At 45.4% G+C, this 17,156-nt stretch overlaps 2 protein-coding genes across 2 annotated transcripts in view; one reads left to right on the top strand and one right to left on the bottom strand.

The window, feature by feature from the left end:
• Positions 1-8,744, bottom strand: part of Dcakd (dephospho-CoA kinase domain containing) — a 33,240-nt gene extending 24,496 nt beyond the window's left edge. Inside the window, exon 1 of the mRNA XM_021631945.2 lies at positions 8,580-8,744. The gene's annotated coding sequence lies outside the window, so the exon portion shown is untranslated. The remainder of the gene's footprint in view (positions 1-8,579) is intronic.
• A 212-nt stretch (positions 8,745-8,956) lies between these two features.
• Positions 8,957-17,156, top strand: part of Nmt1 (N-myristoyltransferase 1) — a 32,545-nt gene continuing 24,345 nt past the window's right edge. The window contains exon 1 of the mRNA XM_021631921.2: positions 8,957-9,133. Within this exon, the coding sequence (XP_021487596.1) occupies positions 9,003-9,133 (131 nt within the window). The 5' untranslated portion in view covers positions 8,957-9,002. The remainder of the gene's footprint in view (positions 9,134-17,156) is intronic.

Raw genomic sequence — 17,156 nt, 5'->3', positions numbered from 1 at the left:
ATGAACTTAGCTTGTCCTAGAACCTCGGCTCTAGCACCAACATTGGTGCCAGTCAGGTCTCTTTGGCTCTAGCATTTGGGCAATTGTGATTAAGCCACTGTGAACATTGTTGCCACTGAAGACTGATGGCTTTTGAGCAATCTGGATAAAAAGAACCAACGTCAAGTCTCTGGGTATCCCGTGCAAAAGTCGATAAAGTAAAGGTGACTCTCTGAGTTCAAGTACACGCTCTTTCCACATGGCTCCAGAGGTCTCCCAGAGCCTTCCAGGCCTGGCAGTAGGCAGTTATTTACACCACGTGGAATTCGAGTTCAAGGTACTCATAGGAATTGGAGTGCAGTTGGTAAGTATGGTTATTCCCCACACTGTGAGGTTATCCAGCTAGACTTACAGGGCAAATGATCACCACAACCGGTTATATGGTGACAGGAAATACAGGCAGCTGTGACAGGTTATACCCAGGAATCCACTATTTCGAGGAATTCTCACACTATGTTACTGGAATGTAAGGTTCAGGATCACTTCTCTGGAGAAAATAGGTGACAAAAATTAATGCCAGAAAGTAGACTTAGGTGGCTGGCTTTAAGAAAAGTAGAGGAAACATTTGTGTCTCAAATATCTGTGGGGAGGGGCAAGGAGGACTCTAACAGGACAGAGGGGTCAAGATGACTGGACATCTATATGCTGGGTATAGTCTTTTGATCCATGGCCTTTGCTTCTTTACCTCTCCTTGGAAAGTTGAGTGAGTTGACTAGAACCTGGGACCGTTTCCTGTCCTTTCTTTCAACATTCTGGAGACTGAGGCAGGGGGCCCAGGAATCTGAAGGCCAGCTTCAGTAACTTAGTGAGCTAAGGTCATCAGGACAGTTCTGAGCCACATGGGACTACCTCAAAGGAAACCACACAAAAAAGAAGAGAGGGAGGGAGTAGGTGGTTAAAAGATTAGAGTTGCCTGGATTGCTGACTCAGATCTGTAATGCCAGCTACTTAGGAACCTGAGGCAGGAAGAGCAAAAGGACAAGGACTGCCTGGGCTAGAGTGAATTCAGAGCCAACCTGAGTAACTTCAAGACTCTGTCTCAAAATAAAGAATTTAAAGGGCCAAGGATGTAGCCTAGTGATAAAACACTTACCCAGTAGCCTAGATCCCCAAGCTCAATCCCCTATATAGATAGATAGATGACAAGATAAATAAAATAGGGAAAGAATTTGGGACGGGGGGGGGAGGGAATTACAATTTTGCATGCTGTTTCAACCTCATTCCCCTAGAATTTTCTCCTTGCCTCTAGGCCAAGGATACTTCTGCTGTCTCTAAATGAATGGTATCTATCCTCCTACCCTCCCCCAACTGAGTCACTCTGCAGCCTTCACTGGCTCTGAACCTGCAAACAGAATTCATCTCACAATCAAATGGGCCCCTTGTTTCACACATCCTGACAGTGTCTGAACCTCCTGCAGTCTACACTATCTAGATTTAGATATATGTATCTTGCCCAGTACCTTAGAACTTACTCCCTCTTAAATTAAAAAAAAAAAAAAAATTTATTCAACACATTCAGACATGTTTTTCTTTAAATGTTGTGCGGGGGCTGATTTCAAGGTCAGAAGATAACTTGTAGGAGTTGATTTTTTTTTCCTTTGCAGTGTGGATTCTGGGGGTTGAACTCAGGTTTTCAGATGTGGTATTGAGTTCCTTTCCCTCTGAGCCATCTTGCCAGCCCTATCCCATCTCTTCCTGACAAAGCCCCTCATACTATGATGTTCCTTTTCTTTTTTGACTCACTGAATTTCACTTTGCTTGTATGCATGAACATGAGTGGGGGTTGTTTTCTGGAACACAGGCAATGTAACAACACAGAAGACACTAACCCTCAATCAAGGCAGCTCCTTGCTATCTGTGAAGTTCACTCTCGGCAGTACTAAGTTCCTTCTCAGGACATAGCTCTCCTGGCTCTAAGCCAAGAGGCCAAGAAGACTAAATCTCTCATTCTATAAAGCCAGCTCTAACATGTCTCCGTCCTCCCTGCAACAATTAATATACAGAGCTGGGTGGAGGTGACGCACGCCTTTGAACCCAGCACTTGGAAGGCAGAGGCAGGTAGATCTCTGAGCTTGAGGCCAGCATTTTCTACAGAGTTCCGGGATAGCCAGGGCTATACAGAGAAACCCTTGTCCCCTTTGGACAGTCTCTCTATCCACCATAGTGCTGGGGTTACAGATGCATTCAGCCACACCTGGCTTTCTACAGGAATAATAGGGATTCAGGCTCAGGTCCTCACTCATGCTTGTATAGCAAGCACTCAGACCCTCTGGGCCATCTCCTCAACCTCAGCTTTGGTAGTTCAGACGTTATGCTGTTAAGAACTCTTTCAACTCAGTTATTGTTCATCATTTAAGAAAGTGATAATAAATCTTGAGTTGACCCCAACTGCTTAGGCAATGATTTCATTTCATCCTGACAGTGGCTTGTGTCTTAGTTCCATCTGGGTCTTAGCATCTAGCCTAGCCTATCACACTGCTTCAAGCTTTGTTTGAAGAACGGCCCTGTGTGTCCATTAGAAATGACTCCTTTGACTTCTACTTCCTAAAACTAAATTTACTTTCTATGTTTATTTTAAATAAATATTAATATATTATTAAATCTATACCATATTCACAAATATCATTAATATTCATTCTTTATTTAAAAGCTTCCACAGCTGGGTATGGCAGTACATGTCTATAATCTCAATATTCAGGAGGCTGGGCAGGAGCTGAAGGCCAGCCTGGGCTACCCAATGAGTTCTATCCAGGCCAGCCAGACACTGTCTCAAAAAAGAGGGGTGTGGGAGAGAAGGGGGCTGCTAAAAACATAGGTCCAAACTCCTTAGCCAGAAACACAGCCTTTGTAACTTTGCCAGTTCATCATTACAGACATTTCTCATCAAATGCTGCCCTATGGAAGGAAGGTAATATGATTCTTTCACCCAGATCTGTGTTAAAGCATCCCATCTAAAGTCTCAACTCCATACTAAGCAGCATCGACACTCTGGACTAACCACTGAATAAAACCTGACCTGCTCAAATAAGATAGCTGATGACAAAGATGGACAGGATGGCTTGCTAGAAACAGTGTGATACAATCAAACATCTTGGCATGCAGTTTTCCTGCCTTACTTGTCACATGTCTCCACTAGGGCCTTATCCCTTCTTTAGTACCACTTGCTCATACCTAAATGTAACAATTTTATTGTTACTTTTTGTTTGTTTTTAGGAACAGAGAACAAACCCAGGATCTCCCACGAGACAAAGGTTCTGCCACTAAACCCTACTCAGCAAATTTTAAAAGCCATTGTGTGCTGTCCTAAAGAATACACAGAAATGGGAGAAAACCCAGACTGTTCTTGTTGGCCATCAGGCATCTCCACTGCCTGCTCCAGGGACCCAGCAAGAGCAGGATACGTCATCACTAGTTGTCAAGGTTTGACACATTCCCACTTTCACCACGAGTTACATGTCCTCCCCCTGTGCATGTGCTACTCTCCACAGTCTCTACTGTCCACCACTCTCCTCTTTCCTCCACTTTCACCCAGCCTGTGTACCCCCTCCCAATACACTTGTCTCATAGTGTGACTTTACAGTGTCTCTGGCTTAGCTCCTCTCATTCTCCCACCTCATACACTGTAAGGTCTTGGTGGAAAACCATACACACACTGAAGTAGATCTGCAGCTTAGCTTTGCAGGGGGTGTGTAGAGTCCCAGAAGCGGGATCCAGAGCTCACGAAGCCTCCAAGAGCCAAATGTAAAGTGTGTGTTATGGGGGTAAAGATGTGGCTCGATTACAGAAACATGCTTCCCTAGCACAGAGTCCAGCCACGAGCTGGGTCTCATTAAATGGAAATGGTGGCACTCATTTATAATGCTAACACTGGGAGGTAGAGGCAGGAAGATCAGAAGTTCAGGCTAGCCTGGGGTACATAAGACTGAGAAAGAAAGACACAAACAAACAAAGACAGAGAGAAACAAAGACAGAGAGAAAGAAAGACAGAGAGAAAGAAAGAAAATAAAAAAGAAGAAAGGAAGGAAACAAAAAGGACTGGAGAGATAGCCCAGGGGTTAAAACCACTTGCTGCTATTCTAGGGGACCCAAGTTTGGTTCCCAGCAGGCACATGGTGGTTCACAACCATTAGTTACTGTAGTTCCAGGGAATCAGACTTCCTCTTCTGGCCTCCTTGGGTACTAGGCACACAAGTACTGTACAGACACACATAGACAAAACACTTATTATACATAAAATAAAAATAAGATTTTAAAAAAAGGTTTCCCGAAACCCTTTTTTCACCATGCCACCCCAGAAATATACACCCTCAACTTCATTCTCTATCCCATGGTCCACATGTGGAGGTCTGATGATAAATTTCCAGAAGTCAGTTGTTTCCTTCTATGTAGATTCTAGATATAGAACATAGGTTGCCAAGCTTGCCTGAAAATTACTTCTACGCTCTGAGCCATCTTGTCTCGCTAGCCCCTAACTTATTAAAGTTCAGGAACTGGGAGGAACATTTTTGGTTTGGTTTGGTTTGGTTTGGTTGGTTTCGAGGCGGGGGTTACTGTGTAACGGAGTCCTGGGCTGTCCCGACTTTGCTGTTGGGGGATGGTTTTGTGCGCTGTGTATTCAGATGTTTATTTCTGTACCCAGAGATCTGGTTGGCGATGTTGACATTGCTATTATTATTGCAGCATCTGTCTCAATGTTGTGTAAAAATTGTTCTTCATCGCCTCTGACTAGTTAATAAAAAGCTAAACAGTATATAGCTAGAGCGTTACAGAAGAGTTAGGGCAGGACTTCCAATCCCAGGGAGGGGGTCCCAGGTGGAGAGAGAGGAAGGAGGAAGAGAAGGAGGAGGGTATCTCTATCAGGGGAGTGGTCATGAGGACACAGATGGAGCAGGAGCAGCCAGGATGGTAGGAAATGGGGCCAGTAGTCTTGATCAGTGTAGACAGGTTAGAATAGCTAAATATCTGCCCAGCTATAGTGTTTGAAGCTTACTAATAAATATAATAGGTCTCTGTGATATTATTTGGGAGCTAAAGCGGGCATACAAAAGCCCTTACTTTTAATTTTATACTTAGTAGACCAGGTTGGCCTCAAATTCAATACCTGCCTCTACCTACTGAGTGCTGGGATAAAAGGTGTGCGCTACCATGCCCAGCTGGCAGGAACATTCTTAAACCCACAACACCAAGCAAGAGGCCCAGTGCTTCTTGGGACTGTGTGAGGACTGTGTCTCAGGGAGAATCAAGGGTCCCTTCCAGAAGGTGAACTCCAGTGGAGACAAGTTATCAAGGACCATCCCTTATTTCACACCCAGATGACTAGACTTGTTCAGAGGGAAGAAACCCTCTTGCCTAAGATTACTAAGCGACTGTACTGTATAAACTTATTTTTTGTAAACCAGAGCCTCAGCTGGGTATGGTGGCACAAACCTTTAATCTCAGATCTCAGGATGTAGGGGCAAATGGATCTCTTTGAGTTCAAGGCCAGCCTGGTCTTCTACAACAGCCAAGAATACATAAACCCAGTCTCAAAAATCCAAAACAAGCCGGGCAGGTGGCACATGCCTGTAATCTCAGCACTCTGGGAGGCAAAGGTAGGTGGATCTCTGTGAGTTCAAGGCCAGCCTGGTTTACAAAGTGAGTTCAGTACAGTTAAGGCTACACAGAGAAACCCTGTCTCAATAAACTAAAAAATAAAATAAATAAATCCAAAACAAAAACAAAATACAGACTCATGCAGCCCAAGCCAGCCTGGTACTCTCTATGTAGCCAAGGGTGACCTTGAATTTCTGATCCTCCTACTGCTACTTCCTTAGTTCATGGGTAACATTACACCTGGCTTCCACGGTGCTGGGAACTGACTTTAGGGCTTTGTGTGTTGTTGGCAAGTACCCTACCAACAGACCTGCCAAGAGGATCATTTGGCAACAAAAATACGATCCTATCTTTCTCCAGGTAAAATGCCATCAGTGGCTCTCACGTCTTTAGGACACAGTCCTAGTCAACCTCTCTTTGGCCTAATTCTTGCCTGCGTTTTCAAGTTTACCTTTTTGCCTCTCATTCTTTCTCTGTGTAGTACTAAGAATTTGAACCCAGGACCTCAAGCTAGACGAGTTCTCTGCCACTGAGTTACCTCTGGCCGCTTTTGTATTTTCTGCTTTTACACAGCTCACTAAGGTGGCAGGCTGGCATTGACCTACTACCTCAGCCTCCCCGGCAGACAGATGACAGGCCTGTACTACTACCATAGCTGCCAATCTTGACTTGCAAAATGTTCCTCATCCTTCAACCTACAGCTTTATCAATTCATTACAGTACTGCAGATGCACCATCCTGAGATGGGGAGATGGTTCAGTGAGAAAAAAAAAATGATATGCTGGGCATGTTGGTACACGCCTTTAATCCCTGAACCAGAGAGCAGAAGCAGGAGATCTCTGAGTTCTAGGCCAGGCTGGTTTACATAGCAAGTTCCAGGACAGCCAGGACCACAAAGGTAAGGCCCTATCATAAACATATCTGCTGTGCAATCATGAGGACCTGAATTAGAATTCTGTAGCATCCATGTAAAATCTGGTCATGGCGCTGTGTGCTTGTAACTTCAGAACACATAGAGCCCAGCCAGTCTAGGTGAAAACATTGAGCTCTGGGTTCCATGAGAAAGCGTTTCTCAGGGGCATAAGGTGGAAAACAATAGGAAAGAAATCTCTTCTGGCCTCTACATTCACGGGTGGGTGGGTATGCACACATATACACATGTAGCCTCTCCCAAAACACTAAACACAAAAAGTGAAATAAGAGCACTCTCCTCTCAGGCAACTAGGTTTTTCTACCTTCTGCCTAATAGGTAGGGTGTAGAAGCTAACAACACAGGACTAGGAATTAGAGTAACAGATGTAAGTTCTCATCCAAGCTCTGCAACTGAGGATCACTGAGGGGCAAGTACAATCTTCTTCAATTCCCCTCCCCCGTCTACTTTACAAGAGCACAGAAGTTAAGGGGACAATAGGAAAGTTAACCTTCAGGTGGTGAGATGGCTCAGTGGGTCAAGGCGCAAACTTGCGCGCGCATGCACACACACACATAAATGTAATATGCTGGATGTAGTAAGGCAGTGAACCCAGGGCCTCACACAAGCTAGTCAAGCCCTCTACCACTGTGCCCTGGTGTCAATGTTGAGAGAGCAGCTTTGGTCCTAAAGAGGTGAGTGTTGGTGACAGCTAAGCCCAAGTGGGCAGCTCTGACTGCTTTTCAAAACCAAACAGACATGACCAAGGACTGTTTGCATCTTTGGGGTCTATTTTCTTTCCTGGGTCTGCCACTAATGCAAGTGGAGTCAGCTATATTTAGCTCTGTGTTGTACTTTGCCTTCTGTGAGTCAGAGGGGAATTGTATCTTCCCTTTGCAAAGGCAGAGACCATTTCCCTTTTTTGGCCACATAGCTCTCTGATGATAAGAACCAGTCTTCTCTCAACACCCACCATATTCAAGACAAATAGGAAATCTCTAAACCCAAGTCTTTGGGCTATCTTCTCAGAATTACGATTAGATTAGTTAGTCACAGGACGGAGACCAAAGGGACTGATGCATTCAGGCAATTCTAAGATAGAGGCTGCAATTACCTTCCTGTAATCGATTTTCCTGTGGCGGTTGCTTGTATCCTACAATATGACCGTTTGTGACGGTAAAGAATTAAAGAGGGCATAGAGTAGGTAGATCCAGATTTATACACAGATTTTGCCGCCTACAAGCAACATACCAACATTTCTGGAACAGCCTTTTCATCTGTGGAAAAGAAATAATAATGGCATGTACATTCTAGGCTTGTACGAAGTCATGGACAAAAAGCCTCACCCCAGAGCCTCGTGCTTAAGTGCTCATTAAGAGTTGTAATGGGGAGTTAGGGGAGCCCACGAGGACTCAACTCTAGACTAAAAACCACGGGCAATTAATGCTAAAAATGGTGGAAGATATTTTCCTCCCCAGGGAAGAGCACATCAGCCTTGAAATCATATACATAACATTATGCCGACTGAGAAGGCTGAAGGCGCCCGCGCACACTCACACACACACACACACACACACACCTATGTAACAATTAAAGAAAAGGAGGCCATGCATTTTAGAGGAAGGTGGGAGTTATATGGGAGGAGTTAGAAAAAGGAGGAAAGGGAAGGGGGGTGGGATGATGTAATTAAAATCCTTAAAAAAAAAAAAAAGACTTGTGATGTAAGGCTCTACTGGGGAATCGAAGGACAATGTGAAGAAGAGCTCGGTACAAAACTAGAAACCAAAAACCGGTAAGCCTCGGCTCCTCCAAGCAATCGTCTTCAGGCTCAGGATTAGTGCTCCAAACACCTCAGCCCGCCGCCTCCTGGTTTTATAGCCTCCGGGTTTTAGACATCCAAGGACCCAGGTCTGCCTAAAAGGCCGGAGTAAGGAACGCGGCCGAGAGCAAACCTGGCTTCCGGTATGAAAGCCCTCTCCAAGGGCCATTTAGGGCTCCTGGAGAATCGCAGCCATGGACCTCAGTGTCTTTCACTTACCCAGGAATGGTAACGGTCCTTAACGGTAGCCGATAACGGCTCACCTGTGGCCCGGTGACTATCAAAGGGAAACTGGAAACCTTGGACTTTGCAGCCTTTCACTCGCGAAACCCTAACTCAACATGGAACTGCAACTCCCAGCATGCCCCGCGACCACCCTGTAAAGCGTGTTAGCTCGCTTCGCCTCAGAGCGCGGCTGAACCTAGGGGCTTCCGGAATTGCTGCCCACTCCTCTCAAGGCCGCGTCCCTTCATGATTTCTGGGCTTTGTAGTCCGCTTCGGTACACTTTCTTGACAACAACCCACCCTTAGTGTCAGATTTCTTCACAAAAACTACAAAACCCAGAATACAGCGCTTATTTCCCCTGTCCAATAGGAGCCCTCCATGTAGCGGGGCGCGGAGCTCGGCTCTCGCAACCCAAGATGGCGGATGAGAGTGAGACAGCAGTGAAGCTGCCGGCACCTTCGCTGCCAGTCATGATGGAAGGGAACGGAAACGGCCATGAGCACTGCAGCGATTGCGAGAACGAGGAGAACAACAGCTATAACCGAAGGTAGCGAGATCCTCGTAGCCCAATTCCTGTCCGGTCTCCCACAAGCTGGGTATCTGGGGTGCGGGGAAGTCACCGGGAGCTTAGTTTAACCCCACCCCCATGTTCTTATTGGCTAAGCCATTGTGATCCTGCCTAGCGATTGGTTTCTGCCTTTGTCATTTACCAGGGTGGGTGCTCGGATAGTAAGGGTCGGAGACAGGCAATACTTTCATTATATAAAAGTTCTGTGTAGCGTACCACTCGTGTGCTTCGGGCACTGTAGGGGGAAAAGAACATTTTGATCGGTGGGTTTCGATAGTACATCGCAGAGCAGTCTAGAAACTGCAGTTCAGAGGGAACGTTACTTCCAGAGGTGCATGGACAACGTGACTAGCAATAAACGAATGATAAAACATTTCGTTAGAGTTCAGGGTCAATGAAGAAATTCACCAGGCTGTACAAGCCATGTATGTAATTATGTTGTAAAATATCACCGCCGGAGAATTCCAGAATACAAAGTCGCCTTATAAATCCCGTGTTGTTAGCGATGTGATAATGTTTTGACTTACTCAGTGTCTACGGCCTCAGATAATCCCTGGATATTGTTAAGAGTCCATTTTTATTGTACTTGTACTTTGTTAATTTGGTGAAGTGGCTCAAAGCTTCAACAAAGTGGTGTTGCTTCTTAGGGAACATTTGATATTTCTGGGATACTGCTGTACATCTTAGGTGTCTCCCCAGGGCTTTTGTTTTTTTGTTACGTTTTTTGAGATATATTCTCTCTGTGTACCTCTGACTGGCCTGAGACATGCCATGTTGAACAGGTTGACCCCAAACTTGGGGTGATGCTCTTGCCTCTGCCTTCCAGATCTAGGGATTACTATATATAGGCCACTGTGGAGGTCAGGGTCTTACTATGAGTAATTGCTGGCTTTTGTTACTAGAGAAGAAGAAATGGGCCAGATATTTGAGAGTTTTTGTTTTTGTTTTCCTCCATATCAGTACATCTGTAAGCCAGTCATGGTAAATAATGTATTTTTGTTAACATTATTTTTTTTTGCTGCTAACAGACTGTCTGCCTGTCCATCTGTCTATACATATGTACTTTTTTGTGTGTGTAAAGAGACTTGTGGGTTTCTAACTGTCTTTGAGTGTTTGGTAGTCTGATTTTTATAGGCAGATTTTGTTATAGCCAGCTTGTCATTAACAGTAGCCAGCAACCCTAGCTTCCTCCTTACCCCAGTTAAAGCTGAGATAAAGGTAGAAGGTCATAACCTTTGGATACACTTTATTTATTCTTCTATTCTAGAGATGGTTGAACAAAGGATTAAATGACTAGTAATCTGCCTGTGGTGAGTTTTAGGTTTAAAAAAGATCTAGTTTCTTGTTCTTTAGCCAGTATGGAAGAAAAAAAAAAAAGTCACAGGAATGTGGCTGAAAAGGAAGCTTGCCAAATTTGATTTTATGTCTATGTTCTGTTGCTGTAACTCATAACAGAACTAATGTAACAGCCTATTTAAGCCAGCCGCTATTCCCACGAATGGAAGAGCGGAGAAAGAGGAAGTAGAAGCTGGGGAAGAAGCTGGGCAGGTCTCTCAAGAAAAAAAAATCCCAATCAGATGAGAGTGCTGAATGTGAAAGTCATTTCAGAAGTGGAAGTGTGAACTTTTTCTTTGTTCATTCTGTAATTGCTGTGTTTTTCTCTGTGAAACTGTTGCCCTGATCAGTGTCAATCTTCTTTTAAATTAACTTATTTATTTTTAAATCGGTTTTGTACTCTGAAAAACTGCAGTTTGCAAAACTTTGCCATGACCTGGGGTAGAGCTTAGCCATAGAGCATGTGCTTAACATGTCACAGGCCCTGGTATGTAGTCACAAGCATAGAAACCAAGAAAAGCCTGTTTGCCAGGAAGTTCTTTGTTTTGTTTGTAGTACCATAGAGTGGCAGCTCCCCTCTCCCAAACTCTTCGGGAGTGTTTGAGTGAGCAAGTTACATTAGTGCACTTTGGCAGTGGCAGGACAGAGACTACTTCTGACGATGGAATCAGAGTTTCTGTTTTGTGTTCAAAACAAAGTGTTTTGGAAAGAGACAGCATCACCCTTGGAAAAGAATGAACCTCGAGTCATTCAAAACTGCTTTGAGGAGGGTGTGGTGGTGCAATCTTTCTTCTTCTTCTTCTTCTTCTTCTTCTTCTTCTTCTTCTTCTTCTTCTTCTTCTTCTTGTTTTGTTTTGTTTTGTTTTTGAGACAGGGTATCTCTGTGTGGTCCTGTGGATTTCTGTGAGTTCAAGGCTAGCCTGAGTTCAAGGCTAGCCTGGTCTTTATAGCAGACCAGCCAGGACTACATAGTGAAACTCTGTGTACAAAAGCAAAATAAAACCTGTTTTGAAAGCCTCATTGTGATACTCAATAGTTGTGATTTGGGGAGAGTTTCTTTATCTACAGTTGTTTATGAGATTAAAGAGAAACATTGAGAATGTACCTCTCCCTTTCTGTTCTTTCTTCCTATCTTCCCCTAACTTTCCCAAGCCTTCCATTAATTTTACAAATATATTTTAATAGCTTTACTATAGCAATAAGTTATATGTTTGATAATGTATTGTGTCCAGGTCTCCGTCTCCTGGCCTGTTAAGATGCATGAGAGCAAGGGTTACATCCTGGAGATGCCTGGTGCTTAGTAGGTATTAGTGAGTGATCCAGGGTTGGCGTATGCCTGTGATCCCAGCACTCAGAGAGCCAGGGGCAGCGGATCCGTGAGCTCAAGCCCAGCCTGATCTACAAAGCGAAACCCAAGGCTACGTAGAGGAAACCCTGTCCAGAAAAAAAAATGGTGTGTGTGTGTGTGTATTTAGAGGTCAGAAGAGTTTTGGGGGCTCAGTTCTCTCCTTCCATCTTGTTAAGGCAGGGCTCTTTGGTTGGTTCTGCCTTGCTTGCACACGCTAGGTTAACAGGCTTTCGGGCTTCCAGGTGATTCTCATAGCTCTGCCTTGAGTCTTGTCACCACCTGCAGCCTTTCTGCATGGGTTCTGAGGATGACGCACAGGTAGTCAGGCTTCCATAGCTAGCACTTTTATCACCAACATTCTTGTTTATTTAAGGTTGGAGATGGGGTTTCTCTGTGTAACCCTGGCTGTCCTGGGCTCCCTTTATAGACCAGGCTGGCCTCAAACTCACAAGAGATCCTCCTGCCTCTGCCTCCCAGTTGCTGGGATCAAAGGTTTGCTGCCATGGCCTGCCTAGATTTCTTTCTTATACAGCTCAGGGCCTAGGGATATGCTGCCTTCAGTGGGCTGGGCCCTCCTGTGTCAGCACTCAAGACACGTCCACAGGCCAGCTCCTTCTAGGCAGCTCTTCAGGCCAGTCCCTCCTCTCAGGTGACTCCAGGCTGTGTCAGGTTGACAGTTTCATGTAAATAGGACAGAAGGTAAATTCCACAAAGCTGTCCTTACTTGCTTTTGTCTTCCTTTTGTCTCAGAATGGCTGTATCTATGCTGTTTGTTGGCTTATAATTGCATCTAGCACTTGGGAAGAAGAAATCTTCTTAGGCATTTTCTTCATCTTCCCCCCTCAGCTTTTGGTTTTTCAAAACTAGATCAAAGCAGAACTCTCATCGCTGATATCAAATAAGTATTTCTAATTATGTTTTCTAATTAAATGGCATTTAAAAAAGAAACTAATCAAGAGCTGCTTCAAAGAGAAGAAATTGGAGAGCAAAAGAAATTAGAAGCAAATGAAGCCTATTTCAGGGAGCCTGCTGCCCATGGCAGACTGGTTTTGATGATCTCCCACACTGTTGAACTAATGTGCTCACTTTGACAGGCTGCCAGTTAACCCTTTCTCTCTCAAGCTGGAAGATTAGGGGCTTTACGGAGATGCTTCTGTAGTTTTTTCTCTTTATTTTTTTCTTTTAGCTCTGAAATCTTCATTTATTACATTTATTTATTTGTGTGGATGTTGTGTGATGTTTTGTGTGTGCATAGCAAGTGCACAAAAGTGGAGGTCAGAGGAAACTCATGGGAGTCGTTTGACCATATAGGTCCTGGGGATCGAACTCAGAGTATCAGCCTTGGCTCCAAGCACCTCGGCCCACTTTATCTCACCTGTTCCTCCATTCTCTTTGTTTGTTTGTTGTTTATTTTGTTGAGACAGGGTCTCAACTTGTATCCAAGGCTGCCTTCAAATTTGTGGTGATCCCCTACCTCAGCCCTGCCTCCCAAAGGCTAGAATTACAGGAATGAACCACAACTCCTAGTTCTGCGAGCCTCTCTCTGATTCCTCAGGCAAGGTGTCCTTGGGATTGTTCCCTTAAAGCGCAAGAAATACAATGTTCTCTATATTAAGCCCCTAAAATTAACAGCTGACACGCCTTGCCAGGGGCAGCGCTTGCTTTCCACAGTTTGTTTAGCGCTGCTGACAGGGGAGCAGCTGAAGGGTGGCTGGATTGAGTGCCCGCCATGACTGTCAGTGTGTGCTGAACCCTTCGGTGCATCTTTCCGTTGGGAAGAGCAGTTCTGCTTTTGTCCTGCGCCTCCACCTCGCCCTCTGACACTAGAGGATCCGTTTTCAACTCGCTGGGTGTGTTTTTCTCAGGAGGTGACCTCTGTATCCTGACTTTTTTTTTTTTTTTTTTTTTTTTTGGTGGTGGTGGTGGTGCTCTCAGACCCAGGACCTTACACATGATAGGCACAGCCTATCCCCAGCTCCTGCATCCTGTAGCAGCAAGTGTCCTCTCTCTGGATCCCTTCAGCAGCCTGTGGGTTTCCTCAGACTAGGGAATTAGGTGGCGGTGGAGCTGGCTGGCACTTCAAGCTCTCCTTAGACGGGCTCACCTTCAGTGGACGTGGATGGAGTAGTAAATAGCATTTGTTTTGATCTTTGACTTGCCAAGTCACAGTGCATCAAACACTCAGTGTGTGGAATTTTGGTTTCATGGCTTCCCTGTTTTAGTCTTGTTCTGTGTGAGCCCTGCTGGCCCAGCTTTTACTCAGTTATATCAGAGTCTTCGTGAGCTCTCAAAGGTAGCTCTCCTCTCTGACAGGAATTGGCTCATTGAACCCTCAGAACATCCAGAGAAGTCAAAGTGACAATAAAAGCAGTCCTCTGCAGTTCTGCCTGTGTAGCCTTCTAGTGCCTCTGGGGCCATGATACTTCAGGATTCATAAGCAAGCTTTTTTCTTTTCGCACTTTTAAAATTTTGCATATTTGAGAATGCACTCCAGTGTGGCAGTGCCCTTGTGGATGTCAGGGGACATCATAAAGGGAGTCAGTTCATCCATTCCACCGTGTAGACCCTGGGTTCAGCCTCCGGTGACCAGGCTTAGCAGCAGCCATTTTCCCTTGAGCCATCCGGTCTAACTAATTGGTGGGGGTATTGGAGTTTGGGGGTGGTGTCCAGTGACCCAGCAGCCACATCAGAGCAGAGACTGCAGCGGACACTGGCTGGTGCCACCTGGCCCCCTCCTGAGTGACTTCTAAATGTCTCGGCTTTGTGAGGATGGCTGGTGGCTGTGTCACACCCCTGAGGGAACCTTCATTTGCAAAAGGCTCTCCTGATGTCGAAATCATCACTAGAGGTCAGGATTTATTTTGGTACCTTTCTGTGGAAAACTTGCACTATAGTCTCAAGAATAGCTTTAGCTTTCAGAGACGGAGAGCATAGGGGGCTGGAGTCGGGGCTCAGCGTCAAAAGCTTGTCCTGCTCTTCCAGAGGACCCGAGTTCGGTTCCAGCATGCACGTCAGGAGCCTTCTAACCGTTCCGGTGATTCTCTGGTCTGTGAGGTCACTTTATGTACAAACATACACATAAAAGTTAAGGAAATTAAAGCTGAGTATGTCTTATAGGCCTTTAATCCCATCACTTGAGAGGCAAAGACAGACAGATCTCTGTGGGTTTGAGGCCAGCCTGGTCACCATGATGAGTTCCAGGACATCCAGGGCCTTATAGTGAGACCCTGTGTCAAAAAAAGAAAGAGAAAGAAAGAGAGCCTCATGCCCTGGTACACAAGAGGCTGGCTAGCATAGGAGAATCTTGAACAAGGTTATCCACGGTGAGTTCCCATTGCAAACAAGACAAAAGAAGGAAATCAGTGAGCAAAAATTGCAGATTTTACCTTCTGAACTTTGTTCTCCTAAACCTGCGTTCTATGTTGCAGACAGCACCATTTGAATAGTGCCAGTGGCGCTGTCTGCTTTGACCTCAGAAATGGGTCATGGCCTGAGGGCGGGCAGTGGCCAGGAGTAAGGAAGTTGGTTTTTGAAAATCCCAACCAAGGCACAGAAGAGCACAGCACTTCACTGCTTTCTCAGAATGTTGGCACAGCTGGCTGTGGAAACAGCACTAGATAGGTTTCACTGACCTCTTTTGGGCTGCAGCTTTTCTGAATTTTATTTTAGTCCATTGTGCCTAGAAAGCATCAGGCAAGCATAAAACTGTTGAACTAGCTGTGTATGCAGTGTAATAGGAGGGGCTGTGGGAAACAGCCATGTGATGTGGCCCCCGTGCTCAGAGCATTTTTAAAGTCATTGGGAGATAAAGAAAGAAACCCATCATTTTCTGTAAATAATTATATGTATATACTTTTTAGGAGATTGTAATTTTAAAGCAGATGTCAGTGAGAATTGGAGGAGTCAGAGACAGGCTGTCAGAATAAAACGTGGCTCGTCCTCCACATGCAGCACGAACTGACCTGGAACTCTCCGTCTTCCTGCCTTGGCATCCCTGCTGCTGCCACTGTCGGCATGTGGCACCATGCCTGCCTCTCCTTGGCACCCCCAACACCTGCTCTTGTACACTGAAGCTTCGTTCCTGGGCCTGGCATGAGAAGACAGATAATAACATGGCTTTGGGGGCTTCCCAGATACATCCTTGCGGGGCAGTGTTTCTCCATCTCCAGGTCTCATATCAGACATCCCAGATATCAGAGATTTACTTCACAGTTCATAACAGTAACAAAATAACGATTATGAAGTAGCAATGATTTGATTTTATGGTTCGAGGTCACTACAACATGAAGAAGTGCATTAAAAGGTCTCAGCACTAGGAAGGTTGAGAACCACTGCTCTAGGAGATGAGATGGTAACATTGGGGAAGGGGTCCCCGCATCTTTAGAGAGTAGCTTGTTCCAGGTTGGTTGTTCCTTGGTACTGGTTGGCTAGTTGGTGACCAAGTTGCCTCACGTAGTTTCCTGCAAGCAACAGGTTAAGGCAGACTGCTGTGAGATCCCTTGCAAGGGTGAAGGTTCAATGCCCCCTCTCCCATGATAGGTTTTAGTTTTTAGCACACACATCTGAGTGTGTGTCATCCTGTAAGAGGGAGAGGGGCCTGTGTTATAGACTCGTGTTGTCAGGAAGTTGTGTGCTCCTTCTGCTCATCTGTCAGCTTGCCCTTCCCTCCCACCCACACACAGCCGGCACAGTTCTATTTCAGAAGCACAGAGGCTCATTTGCCATCTCCTCCTCCTGCCCTGATTTTGTACAAGAGCATCCATAAGATTTCTTGTGTGTTTGAATTTAAAATTTAGAGCCTTTATTTTAAAATGACATTTCTGTTGGGTGTGGTGGCACACGTCTTTTAATCCAGCACTCAGGAGGCAGAGGCAGCCAGATCTCTGTGAGTTTGAGGCCAGTGTGGTCTACACAGGGAGTTCCAGGACAGCCAGGGCTGTACAGAGAAGCCATTTTTGTTTTGTTTTAAAGACATTTCTAGTTGACTGTGGTGGTTCATACATATAGTCATAGTACTCCAGTGGCTGAGTTCAAAATCAGCCTGGGCTGCAGTGTGAGACCCTAGCTCACACATGGCCACAGTGTGTGTGTAGATCAGAAGACAGCGTTGAGCTGGTTCTCCTCCCGCCCTCACATGAATCTCTGGGGTTGGATTCAGTGCCTGGCTTGTACTGCAGGGACTTTCCCTTGCTAAGCCATCTCAACAGCTCTGAAGATATCCTTTCCTAATTGCTTTTCTTCCCTGCCCTGGATCTGTCATTCTTCCAATTCATCCTACACTTGCTGGGTTACTTACTGATATTCCCCCACCCCCACCCC

The sequence above is a fragment of the Meriones unguiculatus genome, chromosome 7, assembly GCF_030254825.1.
Source record: "Meriones unguiculatus strain TT.TT164.6M chromosome 7, Bangor_MerUng_6.1, whole genome shotgun sequence".
Classification (NCBI taxonomy): domain Eukaryota; kingdom Metazoa; phylum Chordata; class Mammalia; order Rodentia; family Muridae; genus Meriones; species Meriones unguiculatus.
This window is presented reverse-complemented; position numbering and strand designations above follow the sequence as displayed.